At 40.9% G+C, this 16,139-nt stretch overlaps 1 protein-coding gene across 1 annotated transcript in view; it reads left to right on the top strand.

The window, feature by feature from the left end:
* NIBAN1 (niban apoptosis regulator 1) overlaps nucleotides 1–16,139 on the top strand; it is a 162,609-nt gene that overhangs the window by 56,862 nt on the left and 89,608 nt on the right. The window contains exons 2-3 of the mRNA XM_059412774.1: nucleotides 7,957–8,087; nucleotides 10,873–11,004. Coding sequence (XP_059268757.1) covers nucleotides 7,957–8,087; nucleotides 10,873–11,004 — 263 coding nt within the window. The remainder of the gene's footprint in view (nucleotides 1–7,956; nucleotides 8,088–10,872; nucleotides 11,005–16,139) is intronic.

The following is a 16,139-nucleotide window of genomic DNA, read 5'->3' as shown; positions in this document are numbered from 1 at the left end:
ATGGGCATATACCATCACCCTCCCAAAATGGGCATATATATATATATCTTCCAAAAATACTATTGTAGTTTCTTCCTCTAAAAAAAGAGGGCAGACTTAAGGTCTTAGAGTTCTAGAAAGCTGATCTCTGGAATAGCTGACCACGAGGGTTTTTAATTTTTCCATAGAATAAAGTAATGGGAATTCCAAGGTATAATATGGTAGTGTTTTTTCCCTTTCTTAGTGTCTCCTCTGTTTCTCTTCTATTAATCTGTGAAGGTATTTTCCACTAAATACCTAGTGCAGACGAGCACCTTAATTTATTTCAGTGCCTCAGTCATTCGTAGAAAACATTGCTTTTGTTTCTGCTGTTAACCTTAAAACCACCCTTTATTCTACCAGCAAAAGATGGGTATATTCAGGAGTAGCAGAGAATTACAGTTGGGGACAAGCAAGCTACAGTAAAACCAAAGCAAATTCACATGGAACAAAGGAGAGGAATGCTCTTTTACAGAGGAAAGGGGGAAAAGTCCATTGGAGTAAACTGGGCATTCAAAGTATGGTGGTGGTTCTTTGGCTGAATTGTGACTTCCTATCATTGGCTGGGCTATTGTTGGGAAAGGATAGGCTATCTTCTTCTTGCTGGGGTAGTAAAGTTGTAGCCACCAGCAAGGTCCATCTCTTCCTGTGGGATTTACAATTGATGGAGAATGGTAGGGCGTGGGAGCTCCCCTTGTGGAACTTCCTGACTCCATTTCGGTTAGGTTTTCATTTATGATTTTTCACACTGTTCACCCACTGGAGTTGGGGTCTGGCCCCTTACGCAGCATCTGTAAGTACATGGGGATTCACTGAATGTCTTTAACAGGCCAAACTTTGTGGCCTTGGTAAAGATAGGGGCCTGCTTCTAGAACATAGATTGCAAAAAAACGGAAGGTCTTTAACAGCCCAAGGACAAGTTATATTGCAAGCCCAACTCAAGAGTTTTGGATCTCTGTGAGTGTGAGTTTTGGAAATGAGAAAACCGTTGTTTATTCCCAAGCCTGTCTGTCTTCTATCCAGATGTTTTCGGAATCTATAGAGGGTCCTGGGATGACTTTGAAATATTTAATATAAGTTCTTGGGAGTGTTTGTTATATTTCTTTTCTGTGGACTAATGTCTGAAGTAAATCACAGAGAATGTAAGTGGTTTATATGTCTCTTGTTCTTAGCACAAAGGAGAGTTTCTGCCAGGTAAGCTTTGGGGAGTTGATGGGATTAAGGCTCCCCTTGAAGAATTTTTGACTTTTCCTATAGAATCTGTTCAAAAACTTATCACTCAAGAACCAATAATAAATGTGCTTAAACACACACACACACACACACCATTTAGTTCAATTATGGAGAATCCAATTTATCCCCATTCTCTAAGGCATTTACTAGAAGAGAGAGAGTCCTTGGGCATTATTCTGTGTAATTAGATTTTTGCACCTTTGTATTGTGAATTGGGATTTCTGAATTCCCCACCCTAAGGTGCGAAGTGATCATGCTCAGAAGCCCGAGACTGAAGCTGATGTTATAACTCATCAGGACTTTTAAACTTTTTATAATTCGAGAAACTCGGGGAAAATAAACAATAGTGGATATTATACTCTATTTTATAAATATTAAATATTTTATTTTTTAGAGCTACTCCTCTTGTTCCCCCAAATTAATCTTCACCAGAAACCTCAACAGTTCTTAAGAAAATGTGTCAAAAGCTTAGTTAATCCTCATCTCAGATGTGGATTTGGCTGTTTTTGGGAAATAGCCACTTTGTTAAAATAAATCCATTTTTTAAAAAAAATTTGTATTTGGGGCGCCTGGGTGGCTCAGTTAGTCAAGCATCTACCTTCTTCTCAGTTCACGATCGTGAAGCCCTGGGATCCAGTCCTGCGTTGAGCTCTAGGCTCAGCAGGGAGTCTGCTTCTCCTTCTCCCTCTGCCTCACAATACCACTTGTTCTGTCTCTCTCTCACAAATAAATAAATGAAACCTTAAAAAAATTTTTTTTGGTATTTTTCTTCTTCATACTACCAATAAAAAATGCAACTTTTGGAAATAGTGATTTGGGGAGGTAATATCATAGGAAAAAACCAACAATGAAATGTTAAATAAATGAAACTGGATATAAAATATGATATTCTCAAGTATTAAAAAATATAAAAAAGATTAGATGGAAATATAGCAAAATATGTTCAGATTTTTTATATCTTTCTATACTTACGAGTTGTTTTTCTATAAGTATTTGAAGCAGGGAGGAATCTATGTATTTCAGGGAAGACTTTAGAATGTATTATATTGACACTGCAAATGATGGGAAAGCTAGAAATAAACCACTATAGATTGTATCTTTCAAGAAAGAAAACTCATAATACAGACTCGATTGGAGTTGAATTACTACAGAACTAAAAGGCTAACAAAGAAACTTCTAGGACAAAAAATATACAAATCCTTTAGATTGTTCAGACTTTATGTAAGTTTTACCTCATGTAAGACTTCATATACTTTCCATGATTACACACTGGATAAGAAAAACAAATAAATAAACTAAGGAAGGTTTTTTTTTTTTGTAAATAATTCCCCACATATAATTACATGGACAAGTTCATATAAAAACTCAAAAAGAACTAATCAATAGGTCTGTTTTTTTTTTTTTTTTAAACAAATGAGTCAGGCTTTGAGAGTGTATATTTTTAATAATAAGTAGTTGAGGGGCGTCTGGGTGGCTCAGTTAAGTGTCTGACTCTTGGTTTTGGCCAGGTCATGATCTCATGGGTTGTTGGGTTGTGAGATCAAGCCCAGTGGTCAGGCTCTGCACTCAGCAGGGAGTCTGCTTGAAAATTCTCTCCCTCTGCCCCTCCCGCACTCTCTCACACTCTCTCTCTCTTTCTAAAAAAAAAATTAAAAAATAAGTAAGTCTCAAAAAAAAAAATTTGAGCTGAGAACTGTGCTTTTCTCCTTTCTGGGGACACCAGTACGGGTTTCAAGATTATGATGCATTGTACTTTGCTTTGCTCTTAAATATTTACTCAGCGATTCTTTCATTAATTCAACAAATATTTGCTGGGTACATAAATACAGTATACCCTTGGAGGAAAGATAAGGTATATTTAAACAGCTGTAGCAAACTGGAGCACAGTTTTGGAAGAACACAAAAGAAGGTGAGATTGTTTCCACCTGGGGAGAACCAACTTCTTTTTGGGTTGGAGTCACCATCTGAGCTTGAAGGTTCTGAAAGTGGCTGGCGGGGCATTTAAGGGGAGAAACAAGGGGTGAAGGCATGAGCATGTACAGGGGACAAGGAAAATTAGTTTGAGTAGGAAAGGTAGGAAATCAGAACCACTGGGGCCAGACCACAGGGTCTTTGGCCCTCGGCTAAGTGGTTACTACTCTGGGCAACGCGGACTGTTGAAGGATTTTATGAAGGTAGTGACGTGATCTTATAGCAACCTGTCAAATGAAACTTGTCAGGTCAGGACCCAGAGAAGTGTATGTACCTCTATTGCCATGAGGTTTTCAAAAGAGTTCCTTGGGAACAGTAAGGGCAAGACTTGACTCTGAAGGACAATTTCCCACTCTGACATCTGGGCCTTAGTAACTTGTGCCCCTTTCTCGTGAGTGGGGCCATGGTGGCCATCTTGGACTCAGCCTTTCATGTTCTGCTCCATCAGCCCTGGACTTACTCTGGGCAATCCCCAGGACTTGCCTCTGCCATCCTGACCAAGCTTTGGCTTATTTCCCATGATCCCCTAGGATCTGTGTATCAGTACTGACATTCCCTACATCCCGCTCTGGTTTTGACTTTCTTTGTTCCTCTTTTAGAGCTGAGAGCTAGTACTTTTTGTTGTTTGTTGTTTGTTTGTTTATGTTCCATTCCCCCAGCCCCCCACTGTGATGCTGAGGGCAGATTAAGAGACCTCTACAGTGTGGAAGTGTGCTGGTTGGGATGGGGCCAAGGGGATGGGATAAGAAGTATTATGGGAATAGAAGGGACAAGATCTGACGATTGCTGATGACTGAATATGGGCACGATGGAGAAGGAATCCAAGGACAGTGCTGAGTTTTTGAGTCTGCACAAATTTGAATGGCTTTAAAGGTACCGGAAGATGCTTTTTTGACTTTTACAAAATCAAACGAACCTAAGTGTTGTAGACAGAGCTGTTGAAGAATCTTCTTTCAGCTCTGGTACTGATTAGCCCGAAGGGTGTCACGTGCAGCTTGGTCGACTTAGTTGTACCAACGCATCGCCCTGCACAGGCTGCAGTTATTGGGTAGGATTGGAGGAAATATGCCTTGTGCCGAAAATGCTGCTGTAGGGATGCATGGAGGAAGCCCTCCATTGGTTCTCGTCTTTCCATTATTGATTAGCTTCTTTTTGGTAAAAAAAACAGTTGGGGGTTTTACAATTTAGGAAAAAGAATGTGACACTAAATCACAGCAGGAGTTGTGAGGGGGAAAGGATGAAGGCAGTTCGATACTCAAGAATCCTCAAGACTGTGGAAAACAAGCTGCTTTTGACCGAGGCTATTTTATGTGGTGTCTGTGGACTGATCCATTTACTGGGATGTTTCCATAGTGGAATATTAAATATTATTAGTAATAGCAATAGTAATAATAGCCAAAACATTATTAGTATTATTACTTCATTGTACTTTATTGTAATATTACAAAATATTATTAGTATTATTAGTAATAGTAATAGAAACAATAGTCAAAATTCATTGAGCAACTAGTGTTAGGCACTAATTGAGACACTTTTTTTTTTTTAACCTACAGAATAATAATCCTCACAAAACCTGTGAAATGGGCAATTTACCCATTTTACAGGTGAGAGAATTGAGGCTCGGGGAGAGAGACGCTCAATGTAACACAATAACTAACTCATGCTTTTCACTCTGGTTCATTAATACCAGTGTTCTACTTAGTTGGTTTTCATTCAGGCATGCACTGAGAGTCCCTTCTGGTGCTGACAAGTGTTCCTGAAACAGCTATGAAAATGTAGGTTATGTTTGTTTCAAACCTGCAGTGAGTGGGAGGGCTGTTCTGTATGCAGCTGGGCAGGATGGCCCCGGCTGAAGAGTTACACAAGACAACCTGCTTTTGTCTTTGCCCTGATTCCTTAGTTCAGCTTAAGGACCTTCCGCTGGAGGTTGGCTTGGGTGCTCCTCACCTTCATCATCAATGATATAATTACTAATTACCATGATCATTGAACACTTTCTATGTGCCAGCTACCATACTGAGCAGTTTACTGCATTATTTTGTGAATAACTACGGTGACACTTTGAGAATGCTCCTCTTGTCTTCATTTTATACGTGGGGAGTTAACTTGCACAAGGTCAGCAGCAGAGATGGCACTCACACCCACGTCTGTCTGGCTCCAGAGTCCATCCTTCTAACCACAGTTGCCCCAGGACCAGACTTTTCTCTAAATATCAAGATCTTCTTCAGTGTTCCTCTATTTGGGTTTAGATAGGCGTAATCTAAAATCTAGATACATTTTGAGAATCTTTTCGGGTTCTTATGAACTTATGCTATAGTGAGCTGTTTCATTCAGATTTTGAACCAGTCATTAGGTTAATTACCAAAGGAAGCTGTAATCTCTTTTTTTAATAAATGCTGCCTGGTGGAAGGTGTGTTGGTGCTCAAATCACAGAAGCATTTTTCTCATATGGTGGGAGGGAGTGGTGGCATCATAACACCTCAGTAGAAACAGGGCATCCTTGACTAAGCCTTTGTGATGTGGCAGAAAATCCAGTTTCAAAGCGTAGAGCTTATCATAAAATGGCATCCACCTTCTTTCATTTAAATCCAACCGCTTGCAAGAATGCAAAAATTAGTATCATAAATTTGCAGGCTGCTCTTCTGTTAGACAAAATAGTGGTCACTTGGTCCCAAAGGGCAAATTTTGTTAATTGTTTATGTATTTCGTTGAGGTGAGACTCATTGTTATTGCGGGAATTTTTAAAGATATCCTACTCCTATGTAAGAAAATTATAGACAAGGAAAGAGAATTTTATTTCTTATGCACTATGTAAAAGCTAATAAAATATTAACCAATTAGATAATTATAAAGCCTGAGTATATTAAAGTGTTATGCAAATACTAATTAATAGTCATACCATGGACTCACAGAGCAAGCAAAAGCATACCTGATTCAAATTATAGGAGCTTTATTTGCATTTCTACAGAACCTATTATTAATGGGTCTCAAAGCACCTTTCAAGTCATAGTTATTAAAGCCTATAAATATAACCAAAAATGTCATTTTATGGAGGAAATAAGCAAGAATTCCCCCTTACTTCATACATAGTATGAGATCTAAATGCCTGAGCTAAAGTAGGATTCTCCATAAGAAAAGGTTACTCATATACTATGGGTGTTTGGACCTATGATTCCATAGGTATAGAAATTGACAGCTATGAATTCAAGGTTCTCATACCGAATGTCTCAATCTATGGAGTTAGAACTCTTCACTTATTCTTGAAATTCTACATGCATAATAGCTCTAAACAAATCTTCCTGGTATGGTATATTTTAATATTTCTCTGTGACTATATCAAATTTGAAAACAAAAATTATGCCACACATGAAAGTATTTTAAAATATTTTGGAGGGGACGCCTGGGTGGCTCAGTTGGTTGAGCAGCTGCCTTCGGCTCAGGTCATGATCCCACCGTCCTGGGATCGAGTCTCACATCGGGCTCCTTGCTCGGCAGGGAGCCTGCTTCTCCCTCTGCCTCTGCCTGCCATTCTGTCTGCCTGTGCTCGCTCGCTCTCTCTGATAAATAAATAAAAAAATTTTTTAAATATTTTGGAATGGCATATCAGGTTTAATTTTTTTTTCTCAAGATAATATCTTATTCCAAGGACTAACAGCTTATAAGCACCGTCAGTGGGGCTTATGTTTATCTCTCGACTTTGTAGCAAGTCCTTCAAAGGTTGTGAGGATTTCTAATCTGTCTCAGATATTCCTTTGCCCTTCCTCCACAATTTCTTTTTCCCCTTTCCCTCTTTTGCAATTTCCCTACTCTCTACAACTAAGCCCGGGTTGGAAAAGCTCAAGAATATTCCTAGTGCCTGACTCTCCCTCTTCCTCTGTCTCAAGTCTTCCAACAACCCCCTCTCCCTCTGTGATTGACCCTAATCTTTATTTTCTTCTGGTGTGGAGAGATCATGCTGCAATTGCTGGTCACTATTGTAAGGCAGCTCTACTCATGGTTATACTTCAATGTCACAGAGTTTCCAAGTAAAGTATGGAATAGTGAGCACCTGCCTTTATAGTTAGGATCACTGGAGCCCAGAGAGAATGAGGGACTTGACTGAGGTCATCCAGCTGGTTTCTGTCTCCCTGGAACTGGGACCACAGCTCAGGTCTCTACACTGTTAAACCAAAGCTTTTTCCCTCTACTTCATAGTAATTATATAAGGCTTTGAGTCACACAAAAAATTTACCCAGAAACGTAGGGGCAGAACTAGAAGAAAGAGTTTGTTGATTTTATCCAGGGTTGTGGATCAGATGAATTAAAGCTTCAGGGACCTGAAGAAAAACAAAATGGTGTGTGTGTGGAGTTGGAATGGTGGACCCTGGTATGACTGTGTAGGAGTTGGATGACTGGAGGTAGGGGAGATGAAGAACAAGTTGAGGTGGAGAACCGGGTGAGGTAGAACGGTAGCTGTAGAAGGATGGCTATGTTTATGGCCTTGGCAATGCATTGTTGATGTAAGATGGAGACAGTTTCTATCGGTTGCTGGATGGATGGTCCTTAGGGAAAGCGGAGTCTCTCAGGATGACATCAGGGAGAGGGAGAGATAAAGCACGTGTGGCATGTTACAAAGTTCTCCGGGAATGTGAACTCATAACAAATCCCTGGGAAACAGTGTCTTAGAGGGGCAGATATGTGCCTATTCTGTAAGAGAGGCTGTATTTCTAATTTCTCATTTTCCTATTTTTCTAGGGAAAACTGAGGCTACTATCAAAAACTTCAGTCCCTTCTATAGTCGCCAGTACTCTGTGGCTTTCTGCAATCATGTACGCAGTGAAGTAGAACAGCAAAGAGATTTAACCTCACAGTTTTTGAAGACCAAGGTAACTCATGGACGTTTGGTTGACAATGTCTCCCACTGAACAATGGTTTATAACTCATAACGTTTCTGAAATAAGCAGTAATTTAAATGGCAGTTTAAAAAAAAAAATCTCTTCTCAAATCATTTCATGGTCAAAAAACTGAAAACAAACAAACAAACAAACAACTCTGTCTGCCTAGAAGTTAGAGTGTATGGTTTCTTGTTGATGGTATAATCCATATTAGAAAATTAGTGTGATACAATTTTATTGTTTTTCCCACACTGATACTTTAATATAAGGAAATCTGACTTGCTTTAGTGAAGTTCAGTTTAAAAAAAAGTCATAATTTTAGTGCCTTATATTATGGGCATTTTTGTTTTGGTCATTGATCAAATATGATTTTTTTTCAAATCTCCTGATTTATTCTTTCTCCTTTGCTCCATGATAATAATTACCCACAACCTCAACACATATTCATTGATACCTACTATGTGTCAGGCCCTATTCCAAGAATTGGGGATCAAGATAAATTCTCTGCTTTCCTGTATATATTTTAAAAAAAAAGGGGCAGACAGTAACAAATAAAGAAACATACCAGGTGGTATCAGGTCATAATAAATACTCATAGAAAAATGAAGCAAGACTCTTATTTTAGAAAAAATGATCAGAGAAGGCCTCTGTGAAGATGAAATTTGAGCAGGAACTGGAGTGAAATAAGAGTAGGCTGTGTGAGTATCTCCAGAATATGGAACAGTAAGTGCAAAGGCCCTGTAGCAGTCATAAGCACATCAAGAAAACTATGTCCTGTGAACAGCATGAGCAGGGGAGAAAGGGTGATAAATCATTATGGAGTGAAAGGGAAGGACCAGACCGTGGAGGAGAGGTAGATCATGATAAGGGTCTTTATTTGTAAATGTGAAGAGAAGTTATTGGAGGATATCAAATACAGAGCAACTTGCAATTTTCAGCGATCTCTCTGGGCTGTCTATAGTGAACAGACCATGATGAGGGATAAGAGGGGAGGTTGTAGACTGGTGAGGAGGACACTGTAGCACTGCAAGAGAAGGTCGGTGAAGGCAAGTTGGATTAGGGTGGTGGTGGTAGCAGTTGTGAGGAAAGGTCCAAGTCAAGGTGGACTTCAGAAAGAGCTGATGGAACTTGCTGATGGATTGGACAGGACATTATAGAAGAAGAGAGAAAATCAGGGATGACATCCTGGTTTTTAGCCTGAGCAAGTAAGTACAGGAGTTGCCTTTACTCGAAGGAAGAGTGAGAGGCGGCTGGGAACCCGGAGTGCCCTTTTGGCCACGTAAGTTTGAGATGCATATTTGACATACACCGGTGGAAATATGGAATAGATAATTAGCCGACACTTGGAGACCAAGAAAAGGAAAAGGAAAAGGATCCAGCAAGATGGATTGGTAGGAAATAGCCTTGCAGGAGGAGAAAAATCAGGAAAGAGGAATGTGCCAAAAGCAAGTAACAAAGGACTTTGAAGAAGGAGGGAGAGATAAATGGGTCAGACACTGCTCAGGTGTTAAGGTGACCAATAGGTTTAGCAGCACGGATGTGTAGGGATAACGGAGTGTCATTCCCAAAAAACAGGGAGTCTCACAGCGTAGGGAGCTTGTTAAAAATGCAAAGTTTGGCCCATACCCCCAGAGATTCTGATATAGTAAATTTAGGGTAAGGCCACATTTTTAACAAGTCTATCACTTGATTTGAGTGGCCCAGGTTTAAAAAAAAATGCTGCACATAAAACTATAAAATCAACCTATATATGGGTTCAGTCTCAGTTAAAGGGAAGATTGAGATCCTCTCTTACCTGTTAATGAGTCCAGATAGGAAACTGCCTCTTTATCTGTCAGGACAGAATAAATTCAGAAGGCAGTCTAGTTCATCCCTTAGCCAATTCTTAAAAAGATTAGCATATCTGTCTTCTCCATAAGGTTTATGCAAATTTTACTTGAAGGTGGAGAGATAGGTTTCTAAAAGCCCTTTGATTTTTAAATAAAGGGAAAAGAGATGTAAATTCAGTGACTTGTGAAAGACAGGAAGCCCATTCCTGTGTTTTGAGATAATACAGGGATTTTACTATGAGAAACGATGGGAGTTATTCCTCACGCAGTTAGCCCAAAGGGAGGCCTAACTAAGAAACTGGCAGGGACTTCCCTATAGCACATATGTCACCAGGGTTAACAAGGAATCATTAAAGTTTTACTTAAGGAGAAAGGTAGAACTGGAGTCGGCTGGCTACCCTGCTCGTTCTTCAACCAGAGGGCAAACTTGGTGTCCTCGAAGAGCACATAGGTGGGGCAAGTGTTTGCAGACTGTGTCCCCAGGGCTTTGGATCTGAAAAGACCACTGACCCTCGAGGCTATACCTGAAGGTATGGTCGATAAGGGAGCAGCCTATTAATTCTCCTGTTTTCAGGCATATTCAAGGTGTTGGGGGTATATAGCCACAACTGGCACTTAACTACCTCTTCCACCGTTTATCATTAAGTGACCTGTATACAAGGGCACAGCCTTATTACTACAATCCCTTCTACCTTCTGCTTCTCTTCTTGCAGCACAACGGAGGGGAATGGAAATCACAGACCTATCAATAAGACAAATACTTGCCTTTGGTCAGAGGGAGCAGGGAGCAGAAGTAGGGAGGGAGGTGGGGGAAGCAACAATGTCCCCAGGATCTCAGGACAATATAGTTTCCTAAAACATTCCTTGAACTCCCGTGGATAGAGCTGGTGACAGCATGCTGTGTTACCTTTTGTTGTTATGATTAATGGTATTTGCCTTCTTTAAAGCCGCCATTGGAGCCGGGAACTGTTCTATATGAAGCAGAGCTATCCCAGTTTGCTGAAGACATAAAGAAATGGAAGGAGCGGTACATTGTGGTTAAAAATGATTTTGCTGTAGAGAGCTATGAGAACAAAGAGGTAAGACGTTTCCTTGTTTGTGCTGGGCCTTACAACATTCTTCAACATTGGCTGGGTTGATGGACATGCCTTCTTCTTCGAGACTGACTCCTTCAATAAGCACTCACTCATGCAGCTACTTACTTTCGCTAACATGTTTACTGAATGCCTATGATATGCCAAGTGTTCGAGAAGGTTCTGAGCCTCTAACAGCAGGTGAAACAGATGCTTGTGATGAAGTTCTAGAACCTAGGCGAGGTTCGATGGGCTGAGGTCCGGAGCCGATGACCAAGAAAGAATTCTTGAGACATCTTTGGTGCAAAAAGATGTTTTATTTAGAGCATGGAGACAGGACCCGTGGGCAGACGGAGATCCTGCGCCGTTATCCTGAGGAGTGGCTGATTATATACACAGGAGTTGGGTAGGTGAGGACAAAGAGGGTGATGTTAGTCTCTAAGGAGTTTTGGAAGCAAGGTCTCCAGGACCTTGAGGGGCTAGCTATTGTTGGGAGAAAGGTTATTTATTACTAGTAGTAAAAATCTTCTTGTGAGACCCTTTAGATGGATATCGATGGGCCATATGCTTGGGAATGATTCTCAACACTATCTTGGAAATCTATAGATAAAGTTTCACATTTCTCCTATCAAGTGTCCTTGTTAGTGAGATTTGGGTTTAGAAGAAATTTAACTATATTTAGGGCTTGAGGAACTGAGTTATTTGCCTCTGGAAATTGTGCTATTGATAAGGTAACTTCTTTGTTTGTAGATCTCTAGGACATTTGTAAACCAAGGGAGACTCCTGTCTTGCAGGATTGTGATCTCTGCAAGTTAACTATTTGTTTCTCGCTTATGGCAGTCCGGTGTGCCTGAGGAATGTCACACACAGTACTGAGGGGAGCGGGTGGAGAGGGGGTGCAAGGTGCCCACTTTTGCTTTGTCTTCAGCCAGCCTCCTGCTCCCTCATCACCTGTAGTCCAATGGGCAAGGCAGACTTGGAACGAGTACTTGCAAGTGAGTGTGCAAACAGGTTACACTAAGTGACCAGTGCAGGAGCCTTTCCTAGGATCATTCAGAGTCAAGGTCTTTTGTCACTGCCCTGATATGTCTCCCTCTCTGCTCAGTGTCTCCATGTCTTCCTACTGGTAAGCCTCCTAATGTGACAAGCAGCTGAGGAGTTAATAAGACTATGGCTGCATCTGTATGGGTTCCCAGAAAGTCGGGTATTTTAAGACTTTATTCCACTTATACTTAACGGACTTTTTTTTTTTTCATTTAACTTCTTCCTGGTTATCATATGATTTTTCTGTAAAATCATTAGATGACTATCTAATGTAAGATGTCTGCAAGCTATGGAGAAAATGAGGTCGTGTATAACGTGCCTAGTGCCTGGGAGGACTTCTGTTTTTGTTGGTTCCCATTTCTCTCCCCACGTGGGAGAGAGGTTCTAGAGGAGAGAACACTGGGCCGTGAATTGGGAAAATGAAAGTTTAGGTTGGGCCTCAGTTACGTCAGAGAGTCAGGCTGAATGATCCCACTGGTTCCTTCCGGATCTTGCGCTGTGCCCATTTTTGGTCTACATAGATCCTCATGCTCCCTTTGGAGTGAATAGTTACTGTTTATCAGTTAAAGGTGGTACCAGGTTTAAAACTCTGCTTTCTTGTCTCCAAGTTTGAGAGAAGTCAGGGTGACCTCCATGGATACTTTCAATAATACCTCAGATGCTAAAGCCTCAGGAAGAAACTTAAGATTGGCAAGTCATTGTATTTCCTTTCCATTTCTGATGGGAAATAGAAGCAAAATACAGTTTGAACTTATTCCACAGGCTACTAGGCAATGTTCAAGTGCTCTCCTGGGTAGTCTTACTCTTTTCAACATAAATTAAGCGAATATCTTCTCTGCTTCTCCATATTAGGACTTTATTCAGCACTTGATTTGCTCTCAGAAGCAAATGATCAATGCACTACATACAATAATGATAATAGTAAATCACCTCAGGGGTGCTTGGGTGGCTCAGTTGGTTAAGTGTCTGACTTCTGCTCAGATCACGGTCCTAGGGTCCTGGGATCAAGTCGCGCGTTGGGCTCCTTTTCCCATCTGTGCTCCCTCTCTCTCAAATGAGTAAATAAAATCTTAAAAAAATAAAAGAAATCACCTCATATTTTATGTGGCACATTACAGTGTTCTTTCCGGGAAGCTTGAGAAGAGGCAGTAGAGCATAATGGTTAATATAATGTGCTTTGAACCACACCTTTGCCAGTTACTGGATAGGTGTCCTTGCGTAAGTTATAAATCTCCCTGAGCCTCCGTTTTTTCATCTGTAAAATGGTGACCGTGTTGTTGTAAGGATTAAATAAACGAACATATTGAAGCACTTAGCGTATGGTCAACCACTGGCAGAGCCCAGTGTGGAGCCGTTATGGCATGAATGCTACTAACTAATTGAGAGGAAACACTCATGGAGGTTGCTCTTGGACTTGTTAAGGCTTTTAGCACATTTGGGGCTACCTGAACTTTTAATTTTGAATCAGATTTGAGGACTTTTTCCTTCTTCTCTTCATTTTTTTCTAGTTCGCTCCTTCAACTTGCAATTTATGGACTATCTTGCTTTCTTTGTTTGCTCATCATTTTTAAGTAAACATGTTCAGGGGCACCCCAATGGCTCAGTCGTTAAGCCTCTGCCTTCGGCTAGGCTCGTGATCCCAGTGTCCTGGGATCGAGCCCCACATTGGGCTCCCTACTTAGCGGGGAGCCTGCTTCTCTGTCTCTCATTTCCTCTGCTTGTGTTTCCTCTCTTGCTATGTCTTTCTCTGTCCAAAACAAAATAAAACAAAAACTTGTTCAGGTTGTTAAGATATGGTCACTGAATTTGGTAAAAGCTATATATATTTTTTAAAAACTTGGAAATTTTACAGGAGCATCTGGTGGGGCAAGTCAGGGGCACTTCAGTCTGTTAAAAACTTGGAAATTTTGTTTATTTATTCATTTATTTATTTTTTAAAGATTTTATTTACTTATTTGACAGAGATCACAGGTAGGCAGAGAGGCAGGCAGAGAGAGAGGAAGGGAAACAGGCTCCCTGCTGAGCAGAGAGCCCAATATGGGGCTTGATCCCAGGACCCTGGGATCAGGACCTGAGCTGAAGGCAGAGGCTTTAACCCACTGAGCCACCCAGGTGTCGCCAAAACTTGGAAATTTAGAAAAATGCTCATGCAGTTTGCCATAATTCCCCGCAGTTTTAATAATATCCTGTTTTTTAATTTATAGAAAGGCATTTTTTTATTATACCTAAGAGTTACAATTAACTACCCATAAATTGTCTATTATTTCATTGGGAGTCCAGTTTTGGCAGGTAATTAAGCACGAAAAAAATGAAACGTTCTCATTCAGGATTCATGCCCTGCTTCCTGTACACTTATGGACGGACCTGGATGTGAACCCAAGATTTTCATCAGCTCACTACCGGGCCTTGACATGTTCTTTGAGCTTGAATTTTCTCATTTATATGATGGAGGAAGAAACTAATTCTTTTAATGTTTTATTTTTTTATAAACATATAATGTATTATCAGCCCCAGGGGTACAGGTGTGTGAATCGCCAGGTTTATACTCACCATAGCACATACCCTCCCCAATGCCCATAACCCCACTACCCTCCCCCCCCCAGCCACCCTCAGTTTGTTTTGTGACATTAAGAGTCTCTTAAGGTTTGTCTTCATCCCGATCCCATCTTGTTTCATTTATTCTTTTCCTACCCCCAAACCCCCCATGTTGCATCTCCACTTCCTCATATCAGGGAGATCATATGACAATTGTCTTTCTGCGATTGACTTATTTCGCTAAGCATGATACCCTCCAGTTCCATCCACGTTGTCGCAAATGGCAGGATTTCATTTCTTTTGATGGCTGCATAGTATTCCATTGTGTATATATACCACATCTCCTTGATCCATTCATCTGTTGATGGACATCTAGGTTCTTTCCATAGTTTAGCTCTTATGGACATTGCTGCTATAAACATTCGGGTGCACGTGCCCCTTCGGATCACTACGTTTGTATCTTTAGGGTAAATACCCAGTAGTGCAATTGCTAGGATATAGGGTAGCTCTATTTTCAACTTTTTGAGGAACCTCCATGCTGTTTTCCAGAGTGGCTGCACCAGCTTGCATCCCCACCAACAGTGTAGGAGGGTTCCTCTTTCTCCACATCCTCGCCAGCATCTGTCATTTCCTGACTTGTTAATTTTAGCCATTCTGACTGGTGTGAGGTGGTATCTCATTGTGGTTTTGATTTGTATTTCCCTGATGCTGAGTGATGGGGAGCACTTTTTCATGTGTCTATTGGCCATCTGGATGTCTTCTTTCCAGAAATGTCTGTTCATGTCCTCTGCCCATTTCTTGATTGGACTATTTGTTCTTTGGGTGTTGAGTTTGCTAAGCTGGAAGAAACTAATTCTTAGTGCTGTTTTGAGTATTGAATAACATAATGTTTATAAAAGTCCAGATTGGGGCCTGTTAGAACAAATAATGCAATTCAGTCTTAAGGCCTGTCTGAGCTGGACTGTTCCTAGGCATTCTCAAAGTCACAACTTTAGATTCTTCTCCGTTGTGTCCTGGGTCCCTGATGTGCTTATGCAGTTGAGTAGTGCTTCTTACAAATGGGAAATGACCCGGGCACCTGGGCACCTCGGTTGGTTGAGCAGCTGCCTTCGGCTCAGGTCATGTTCCCAGGGTTCCCCCACCAGGCTCCCTGCTCCACGGGGAGTCTGCTTCTCCCTTTCCCTCTGTTCTGCCTTCCTCCATACTCTCTCTCTTAAATAAGTAAATAAGATCTTTAAAAAAAAATTTTTAAAGAGAAGAATTTGTTTTGGTTGGGACTCCTCACTTACTATCTTATTGATGGTAAGCGACCAAGGTTCCCCTCTCTGCCCCTCTTCTACATTTCCCCGTTTGTTCTAATGTCATGAACATTTCCATCCCGGATCATTTTACTGCAAAACAGTCTCACGTGGTGTCATGTCTTATCATGGCAAAACTTTTCTGTTTTGGGTGAAAATCCATGGCAACCATCACTGCAATTATATGTCCCCCCATGTCATTCGTCATCGGTCCCCAAGCCTTTTGTGCAGTAAGTGTCTGTGTGTGTCATCACCCTTGTGGTT

This window comes from Mustela nigripes, chromosome 10, assembly GCF_022355385.1.
Source record: "Mustela nigripes isolate SB6536 chromosome 10, MUSNIG.SB6536, whole genome shotgun sequence".
NCBI classification, from domain to species: Eukaryota; Metazoa; Chordata; class Mammalia; order Carnivora; family Mustelidae; genus Mustela; species Mustela nigripes.
The sequence above is the reverse complement of the archived record's forward strand: the minus strand, read 5'-3'. Positions and strand labels throughout refer to the sequence as shown.